Below are 11,029 nucleotides of genomic sequence, written 5' to 3'. Positions count from 1 at the left end.
AAAAATTTTAATTTGATGGAATATAATCCTGATTTATTAGTTGCTGACCCCACATCTTTGAGTGGATTTAAGTATATAGATAATAGACCATATATACCAGAAAACTATGTATTTAAAAGAATGGAAGATAATCTATTGATTGGGGCTAATGGTGATGTATTTAGAGTTACAGGAAAGGATGATGTTATAAAAAATGAATGAAATTGCATACGAACTTCATAAGCCTGCAAGAAAGAATTTCATTAGAAGGTCTTTTAAAGTATTGGGTATAAACGAAACCATACAAATAGATTTAATTGATATGCAAAACTATGCTAGAGAAAATTCTGGCAATAAATATATTTTAACTTTAATAGATACATTTTCTAAAAAAGCTTATGCTGCTCCACTAAAGAATAAGACAGGGTTAGTGGTTACAGAAGCCATTAAAACCATTCTACCAAAGGGGGTTAAAAACATTCAATCTGACAATGGAAAAGAATTTTTTAATCAATATTTTAGCAAACTAATGAAAAACTTAAATATTAATCACTATCACACTTTTTCTACAACTAAGGCTGCAATTGTGGAGAGGTTTCAGAGAACTTTAAAGAATTGGTTATATAGGGAATTTAGTTCTCAGGGAAGTTATAAATGGTTGGATTTACTTCCAAAGTTAATTCGAAAATATAATAATAAGGTGCATAGATCTATAGGTATGAAGCCAAACCAAGTGAATATTAAGAATAGTAAATATGTGCATGAGAGGTTGACTTCTAAAGTAGTGCAAGTTAAAAAGCCAAGATATAAGGTAGGTGATAGTGTGAGAATTTCCAAGTATAAACATGTTTTTAGTAAAGGTTATACTCCGAATTGGACAGGGGAACTATTTACAATAGCAGAAGTAAAGAATACAAAGCCTGTGACTTATATCTTGAAAGATGAAAATGGTAATATAATCAGGGGAGGCTTCTATACAGAGGAGTTGTTAAAGACCAAGTATAAAGACATGTATTTGATAGAAAAGGTAATTAGGAGGAAGGGTGATTTATTGTATGTCAAATGGCTTGGATTCCCAAGTAGCCAGAACTCATGGATTTCCACTAAGGATGTCCAAGGGAGCGCGCCATGAGCCGGGAGCGCGCCCGAGTTCGCGTACAAACCTCGCACTGTCAAGTTGATGATTTTGAGAATATACTTGTGAATGCATGTGGATTTGAAATAGTAATGAAGTTATACAATGGTATTGAACATTAATATAGGAGTATATTGGCCGAGAGCTGGATTTTTAAAAAAGTGGTCAAAAAAAGCTCACCATGTTATTCTTATGGGGAAAACGTGCCTAAAGTGTCATGTCTTTCTGGGTTCATCACTACTCTAAATTTACACTTGTAAGGGTCAATAAATATAAGAAATAGCTTTTTTAGCTTAATATCGAATATATTTATGGGGAATAAGTAAGAAATAAGGTTTGACAATTATATAGGGATATTTAGGCAAAGATCAGGATTTTTGATTTTAGTGGCCAAAAAATGATCCCATGTTATTTCTTATGGGAAAACGTGCCCCAAGTGGGGTAAAACCGGTAGTTCTCCACTACTTAACTTGTCAAAGAAAAAGAACAGAGAACTCAAGAAGGCTGCCAGAATGTAAAATATGGATGAAATAAAAACTGAAAAAGGTTCAAACAACAACAAAATGAAGCCGAAAAAACGAAAAAAGAAGGACACATCGGATGAGTCGGACATCGAAGAAGAAGCACCTCTCTTCCAAGATCAAGACGATGACATCATTGATCTCGTAGACCCCAACATTGTCGAAAAAACAACTTTAGACATATGTTCCATATGTGGGGACATAGGCAAAGACAACGAGCTTTGGTATAGATGTGTCATGTGCTCGTCTTGGAGCCATTCAGAATGTACGGGATGGGATTCAGCCAAGGACTACATCTGTGACTTCTGTAAATACACATTTTAGAAAAAATGTTTCCTACACATGTTTTTTACAAATTTTTGAACACATTTTTCCTATTAAAACTAATTTCCTAAAAATTAAAATTACTTACTACAGTACTTACTTGTTTTTAGCGAATTTCCCTATAGGGAAGTAGCTATTACCGTAGGTGGCACGGTAAGACCTAGACCCGGGACCGATTTACTTTTTCATTTTGATGTCCCCAGAGGCCAAAAACACTATTCGTTCAAATTTTTATATATGTATATATATATAGACTTATATATATATATATATATATATATATATATATACGTCCGTGAACGCGATAACTTGAGTAATTTTTGTCCGATTTTGATGAAATTTGGTTTAAAGGTGTAAAGCGGGATAAACTTGAATGAGTTCGCGAACCAGCATGATCGGACCATAGGAACGGGGCTTTACGGGGGGTTTAATGGGGTAAAAATTGGTTTTTCTCACTTTTGACCCTCAAAACACAAAATTTCCCAATATCTCTTTAGACCTTTTTAAAGAGCTTAAAAAAACAAATAATTTAGTTTATAAAAGTATTTTTGTTCGGTTTTTAGTAACGGAGAAAATTTAAAAAAATTTTTAATTTAAAATTCCCATGTTATTCTTATGGAGAATATTGTCAAATGTTGTAGTTTGCTTGTTTATGGATATATTTTGATCAAACTTGGCAAATTTATTTATTTTGTACTAAGCTATCAATATTTTACTCAAAAACACACTTTATTAGTTTCCTTGTAGCAGCAAACCTAGGTACTCATTAAACCTAATGTTATTAAAATATATTTAACTGAAAATCAATTCAGACAAATGGAAATTCGCTGAGTCGGCAGGTTTGCTGCGGCGGGGGTATTTTTATAATAAACATCATGTCATTGAATTTGGACTACTTTATTGTTTAAGTACCTAAGCTTCCACCACGCGCCCAATTACCCGACAGTTTGCGCCCAATTACCCAGCGGTAGTGCAATTGGGCGCAAATGCAAAGTTATATATTTAAAAAAAAAAAAAGATTTATGAAACATCTTTCTTACAATAGATATAATGTACTAGAATAAATTAGCTATCAATTCATGATATTATTAACAGATTTGCTTTTAAAATGTCAAAGTTATAGTTGATTTAGGTTAGGTGCGCCCAATTCCCCCACTTTCCCCTATTACACTTTGCCACCTCCAGCATCCCTCCGCAAGAGATGTACAGGATATGATGCGTAGTAAACAGTGCTTAGGGAGTGTCAGAGGGGGTTGCTCCTCTCATACATAACATATCATCGTAACAGGTGGTTACAGCCAACACCTGCTGGTGGTCCCTCCGACGTTGTATCTCCACTGTCTCTGTCATCTCAACATATGTTCGTCAACATCTGTGGTCTGTAGTGGTTGACTAAATATCCTCACTGTTAGTTCACGAGTTGCTCAATAGGTAGCGTTGGGACGTTACGGTTGGAACTGGTCCAAACGTTTTTCACTGTTCATTCATCCTTTAGCCAAGAAAGTATCACCACTGCTCGATCAACATGTCTGACTATGAAACATTATTTACCGACCAGGAGTTGATTGATATTGCTAATACAATTGAGGCAGAACACCTCGAGGATCACCTTCGGACTATAAGCGAGCAGCTAATTCATATCGCTAATGCGTTGGAAGCTGAAGATACGATTCAAAAACTTAAAACGATGAGCACTGAGGAGCTCCAGCATCAGTATGATATTCTTGGGAGTTGGATCATAAATGGTGTGCTCAACCGAGGTGCTCCGAGGAATGGGCATATGTAAATAAACTCATGGCAAGGCTGGTCGCAGTGGCATATCAGCTACAACGGGCTGAAGCGGAAAAATGAATTAAATTAAACCTTAGTCCTTAGTTTAAATGATTAACTAGTGGACCTGTGCGGTTCAATGCCCCGCAAAATGACATATTAATTTAGAAAACAAATTCATCGCATTATACAGGGTGGTAAAAAAGTCCCTGGACAGTTAAATATTTTAAAAAATAATGAAGATAGAGCTACAATACTTGGTACAAAGTTACAGGGCATAAAACTCTATTTTAACACATATTCAGTGATCCAATAACTCTTCAGGGGGACGGCCCACAAGGAGTCGGAAAAAATCTTAAATGGAAGCATAGGTCAATATGCACATCAAATTTAAGGTCTTTTTTAGTAGAATACAATGCCGCAAACCGCACTTCAAAAGGTTGATCCAGCGCAAAATGGCAGATGTTCAAAGATTTCTTGAACCCGCCATTTTGAATCTTTGAACGACTGCCATTTTTTACTCAGGCATTTTTTTGAGCTTGAATTTACGGCATCGTAATCTACAAGTGAAGACCTTTAATTTGATGTGCATATCGACCTATTTTTACGTTAACAATTTTCTTCCGATTCCTAGGGCTGTGCCCCCTGAGGAGAAAGCGTATAATAGCAATGTTAATTAAATGAATCTTTGAACAACTGTCATTTTGCGCAGGATCAACCTTTTGAAGTGCGGTTTGCGGCATTGTATTTTACTAAAAAGTACCTTTAATTTGATGTGCATATTGACTTATGCTTCCTTTTAAGATTTTCTTCCGACTCCTTGTGGGCCGTCCCCCTGAAGAGTTATTGGATCACTGAATATGTGTTAAAATATAGTTTTATGCCCTGTAACTTTGTACCAAGTATTGTAGCTCTATCTTCATAATTTTTTAAAATATTTAACTGTCCAGGGACTTTTTTACCATCCTGTATATTAACTCGACGTCGAAAATTAAATGCAGTAATAATGAAGCCTTGGAAGGGAAGCAGTTCAGCCATTTTCTAGCTGTATGTGTATTATATTTAGTAAATTAATAAGTGTTCAGGTTCAAGTATGTTATAGGCAGCGAGCAAGGTTATAAGGTAGTTATTTTTTAAAGATTTTTAAAACACATTTAACAAACAATTTTATCATATCAAACCGGTAGGCCTATGTAGCATATTTTGAGGGTCATAAAAATGCTGCTTGAAGAAAACACACTTTTAAAAATAAACACTAAAAAACAATATCTTTATCACAAAATCACTTCCATGAATACTACGATTTTAGCCTTAAAGTTACCTTCAGGAAGATTACCCTGGTCAGAGTTTTCCGTAACGAATATGCGTATCCTATTAAAAGATGTAGCCTGACTTAAAACAACATATAATATAGTTGCTCATGACTCAATTGGTCTGGGTAAGAACAGCGCTGCAAATGCCAAAGGTAACAGAAATTAGCATCTTTCCATTTTGAAAGGTAAGTTTGTTTCAGACGGGTAAATCTTTATCCTCGAAATCAAAATATGTCCCCACTCACTTGTTCCAGTTAAGACTTTACATTCTATTAAGTTGTTAACCATTGATTCTGATCACATGAAGCCTTGTGCCCTTTTTGATATATTAATATTCCTCATCAATAAAACCACTGCCCCCTTTTATTAGTCTAATCTGTTTCTTGGCCATCCACTGACCTCTATATTTAAAAACTCAGTTGGATTTTCTAGATAGGTGTCTCCGCCTTCGTCTGTTTTTAAGGGCCCACTCTTCTTCCCCTTGGTATACTGACAATTAATTACCTGACTTGTCAAGTTCATGTATTAATTCAATAATACTGTTAGTTTATAAAGAAAATTAGATAAAAGTTACTTGGCTTGGTGCTTTCATAACTGCAAACTCAAAATACACCCACAAGTAAAAAAGAATGGTTAAAAAAACTATGTGTAATAACATTATTCACATGAAGTAGATGATTTGTTTGATTTGTCGATCAGCTGTTTAGTTTCAAATGAATTAATAATGTCAAAGATTTGTGATTTAAATACATAAATTATTATAGTAAAGTTTTCTAAATCATGGTAACTTGTTCTCCACTAAATTTTACTATTCCCAGCATTAAAATAAAGTATTAAGATCCATTATGGGTAAACTTTAAGGTACACAATCCTTGATTGAAATGTAGTAGGTATACATTAAGAGTCATAATACACAGCAATTATTATGTAGTAGACTTTGACTATTTTCAAGTAGCAAACATATGTTTCTGTAAATAAAAATTATCTCCCATGTTATCCTTATGGAGAAATACGAAACTTTAAAGGGCTCCAGGGCCTCAATACCTCATTATTTACCTAAAAAGAAAGTTTCCTGCACAACTTCACGTTACCCTCTTTCCAATGACACCAAAAACATGTCAATCGGTTCAGTAGTTTCGGAGGAGTAATTGTCACAAAAAACCTGCTTGCGTATTAAATAAGTATAGATTACTCATTAAATGAATTTTAATTACTCATGAAGAAAACTAATTGCAATTATTACTCCTAAAAAACTAATTGTAATTACTCAAAAAATTATATTACTCATTAAGTAAATTGTAATTACTCATAAAAAATTATAATTACTCATTAAATCAATTGTAATTACTCATGAAAAAAGAACTTATTGCAAAAAAAAAATAATTTTTATTAATCATTTATTTACTCATTACACGCGGAGTGCGAAGACATATGTACAATTGAATATTACTCCCTACTCATGTATCCTATCTGTTTTTCCTCGTTTCCGAACGCATGGATGATCTACATCATAATTATTACTGGTAACAAACAGATTTAAGATTTTCTTAATTTGTAATACTACTTTTAATATTATAAAAGGAACTGTCTGTGTCTAAATAACAGAGACTGAATTTTTAAAAAAACTTAGATAATTCATTTAGCAATACAATAATCATCATTCGTAAGTTGTTTACTTGTGTACGAGTTCTAGGACTGTTAAACCAATATAGATTTGATTATTAAATATAACTTTAGCTTAATATTGAATACTAATGATCCACAATATTTTAAATGGATCATTAGTAAATATTGTTCCATCACCGTTGTTTGGTTTGAAAATAAATCATTCTAGTTTTCTTCTGGTGATACAAACAAAAATTAAATTCAGTTCTCTCACGCTCACTGAGTCTAGACCATGCCATTGCGATTTTTGAGTATTAATTAATTTGAGGTTGAGAAAATTAGTGCGTTTATTGTTATTGTAGTTACCTAACTACAATAACAACCTGGTTTTATTAATGTTTCTTACCTCGGTTACTCTCACGTCCGTGAAGAGTAGATTTCACGGAGTTGAGGATATGTGGTAACGGAGTGTGATGAAAATGATTGGCTAGAGTAAATTTGTATGAGCTCTTTTTTATTATTGTTAAAACAGTTTTGAAAATGAGTGTAACTATTTTAGTTATTTTCAAAATAAAAATCCTAGAAAATTGTTAGTTGGGCCTAACAACTAAAATAGACTTCCCCGCAAAACACTTAGAAAACTCGAAATCAAGAACTCCTAAAAAATATCATTTTAACCTACTTTTTCAAATAATAGTTTATATTTAAAATAATTGTGTCCTTTCAGATGAATATTAATTTTTAACATCCACTGAAAATATAACGTTACGTTATGATACCCGTTAAGAAGAAATGTTTGAATGCTGACAAAGACAATGATATGAAAAGCAACTAGTGCGTCAAATAAGGCAAAAAATAAAAGACAATACTGTTTTGTATGAAGAATCAAAACAGAAAGAAAGAGAAAGGTATCATGCCCGTATGGAAGCTGGAAAAATAAAAACAATAGACAAAGTGAGACCCAGAGAACAAAGGAAGGTTAGCAAAGCTTGGCGTGAAAGAAGCAAGATGTTTTGGTTCAATGAAAAAAGCAAAATAACTAGAAGACGTATTGGAAATCAACACTCCTCCAGGAAGTCCTGAAAATTAAATGGTTCCGGTTGTTGTAAAAGAAGAAAGTACTTCTAAAGAAAATGCTGGAAAAAAGACAAAAAAGATACCTCAATGAAAATATAAACAATTAAACTCGAAGAAAGGCTAAAAAAGCTGAAAGAAATGTTGGAAAATATAAAAAGAGAGCTCAATGACTAGAAACCTCAAAAAAATATACTGTACTCCTAAGAAAAATGTTGAGAAGCTAATCCAAAACAAACGCGTATCACCACAAGTAAAAAACAATTACATTTTGGTCAGGTGCTAATAAAATGACTTAAAGAAAGCTTTAAAGGAAAAAGGAAGTATAGGAAAGTTATAACAGGAGTAGCAGGGAAAATTATAAACAAATATAAGATGACTTCCACTGTAGGCAATATACTGTCTACAAAGGCATTACGCTATGAAAACAAAGTTAAACAAAAATAAACTTTGAAGACAAAATGTGAATAAACAAGGAAACATGTTGTGGACTTTCTAGAAAAGGATGAAAACAGTAGGTTATGTCCTGAGAAAAAGGGAACTATCAAAAGAAAAAAAAAGATCCTCTCCAAAACTTGTGTAAGGACTTTTGTGCAGAACTGCTTCAGTTGAAATTAAGTTACGCAACATTTTGTAAGTTCAGACCATTTTGGATAGTGTTTCCAAAAGTAACTGACGGATACACTTGTAAATGTGTACAACATGAAAACATGTACTATGATAGTGGTTTAAATACCTTATGATTGCATCCGATCGGAATGCAAGAATAAGGTATTTAAACCACTATCATAGTTATTATTCGCAATCCGGAGGCTACTCAAACCACAATGAAAATGAAAACATGTATCTGCTTGTTGACAAACTTCGTGCTAAAAAAATAATTGAACAGAAATTATCTTACGAGCTTTGTAAAAGTGTGTCCTGTGAAGGTGGGTGTAAAATACAGTCTGCAAATTTTGGAGATCCCTAAGCTCAACTTAGCCTTCATACTGTAATTGTGTATTACATTATAACGCTATATACATTCGTCCAGAGAATTGCGGGACACTCTTTATAAAACATATATTTTTATGAACAAGTTTTTATTTGTTATTTTGTTGGAATGTCCCCGATATTTGAGAATGACCCATATATAACAGTAATCTGCATCCGAAACACCAAGTAACCCTATACTGAAGAAATCTTTGAATCAATAGTAATAACTTACACTATTAGCAGGAACTTAGATTTGGCAATGCTGGCCGTCTATAGTTCCAAGGCAGTGTGGGAAGTTCCACAATCCATAACATTTCTCAGATATTTCCATACACCATTCCTCTTGTGTTCTTGGCCCCTATAAAAAGTATTGAAAAAAAATTTAATTTGCAGCGTGCTTTTGTCATTAATTAACATTTTTTATTTAATTTTTAAAGATATTGTTCAAAGCAATGAAAAGGAGATTGTGAATGATGATGTTGGGATACACACTACCGAATCTGTAGATGTCCAAAAAAATTAATTTACTATACAGCCAGAAAAACCAAATCAATCTACAAGTTCGGACAGTGATCTTAAAAGGAAGTACTCCTAACCAATCAAGAATTAATTAAGTGGAAACGAAAGATGTTGTTCACATGACAAAGACTGTCGGTAACAAAATAGGTGCAAATAAACCTGTGGCGCTTAAATCTACGGATGATGATTTTGGGGAGTATGTGGCAAGCAAGATGCCTGGATATTCCCATATCACAAAATACATTGTTCAGGAAAAAAACAATATTTTGTTTGAAGCAGATATGGGATCTAGAAACAGCCAGGACACACAGTCCCAATGACTATTTTGGTTCTACAAAGACACAAAGAACGAAAACAGCAGATTGTCCATCAAACAATTCACCTTCTCTGTTGTTGTCAAATGATGAGGACAAACAGTTTACATTTCTTCTTTGATATATGAAAACGAATGATTTTATAATTGATTTATACAAGCTTTAACACGGGAATCTTCGTAAGTTACATTAGTAATTAAAGATTAAGTCATTTTTAATACTAATAATACAGTTTAAAATAGAATTTTTCAATATCATGTTTTAATTTTTAGGTTTCCTTTGGAAGTGTTGGTGGCATATGAATCCATACGGACAACTATTAGAGCGGAGGCTGGTCTATACCCCCCCCTCCCACCCTGGTGGGAATTTTTGAAATATACATTTTTGTGTTCGTATTGACACGTACTTTAAGATTTTAGGTGTTTGCCACTTGTGAATTACAGCATGTTCCAGAAAACACGAAAATATCATGATAGTTAGAATATATATACATAAAAAAAATTGTTTTTCTTTTCCGATTTCCTTTGGCTCTTTTACCCGACCGATTTTTATGATTGAGGTCTCAAATTGAAGGTATTAACGTACAGATTGCACATCAAGCATCAGCATATATTTGTCTACAGTCCCACTCGGCTTATACGTAAACGACATTTTCTCCCCATGTATTTCTTATGGGAGTTAAATTTGGGTTTTCTTTTCCGAGTTCGTTTGGCGCTTCTACCCACCCGATTTTCATTATTGAGGTCTAAAATTGAAGGGATGCACGCACAGATTTCACATCAAGCATCAGTATATATTTAAAGACAGTCCCACTCGGCTTATACGTAATTGCAATTTGCCCCCATGTATTTCTAAAGGGATTTAAATTTGAAGGGCATTTGATTTGCTGCTTAACCTTGTACTCGGCGTGGCACCTTTGCGTGGATTTGCCTAATTGTGACAAGATTTAGAACGGTCTCTACAATATTGTCTCTTGGGGATAAGTACCCCAATAGTCATTTGTTGGGGCGTGTTTCCACTCATATAACGTAAGTACTAGATAGGAAATATGTACAAATATTATGAAAATTCAAGATTTTCATAGATTTAATTGGAAACCACATTATTATTTGGGATAACACACACTTACAAAACAATCACAAATACAAACATAGTGAAAAATAAAGCTCTGAAGTTATACAACCTGTGTAATATATAATTAATTAAACATTAATCTGTTGGCTTCAATATAAGAAGCAACAGAGAAAACTCAATTTTACAGTCTATTCAATATCCTCACTAAAGATTGGATGTAAAATATTTGACTGAAGTGTAATATTATAAATGCATTTTTGCCAGTCTGTAGTTTAAAACGTCTTTTTCACTTACTGGAACAAGCTGTTTCCTCGGGTACGGCCTCATAAGGTAGCTACGCAATCATCAGCAACGAGTACGTATGGTGCTTTAATGTTGCTGTCGGGAAGTGTTGACTCTTCAGGAAGCTTAATTGATTTCAATTCA

At 33.6% G+C, this 11,029-nt stretch overlaps 1 protein-coding gene across 1 annotated transcript; it reads left to right on the top strand.

Annotated features, from left to right (window-relative positions):
* The first annotated feature begins 1,635 nt into the window (after positions 1–1,635).
* On the top strand, positions 1,636–1,959 carry LOC128984251 (uncharacterized). Its single transcript, XM_054403553.1, has one exon. The coding sequence runs from the start codon at positions 1,636–1,638 to the stop codon at positions 1,957–1,959; it is 324 nt and encodes a 107-aa protein (XP_054259528.1).
* The last annotated feature ends 9,070 nt before the right edge of the window (positions 1,960–11,029 follow it).

This window comes from Macrosteles quadrilineatus, unplaced genomic scaffold, assembly GCF_028750875.1.
Source record: "Macrosteles quadrilineatus isolate MER2022 unplaced genomic scaffold, UCM_ALF_1.0 Scaffold_2__2_contigs__length_208266976, whole genome shotgun sequence".
Lineage (NCBI taxonomy): Eukaryota > Metazoa > Arthropoda > Insecta > Hemiptera > Cicadellidae > Macrosteles > Macrosteles quadrilineatus.
The sequence above is the reverse complement of the archived record's forward strand: the minus strand, read 5'-3'. Positions and strand labels throughout refer to the sequence as shown.

Bases quoted from the DNA above. Each gene is read 5' to 3' on its own strand.
- LOC128984251 (XM_054403553.1), top strand. From the start codon at position 1,636: ATGGATGAAATAAAAACTGAAAAAGGTTCAAACAACAACAAAATGAAG.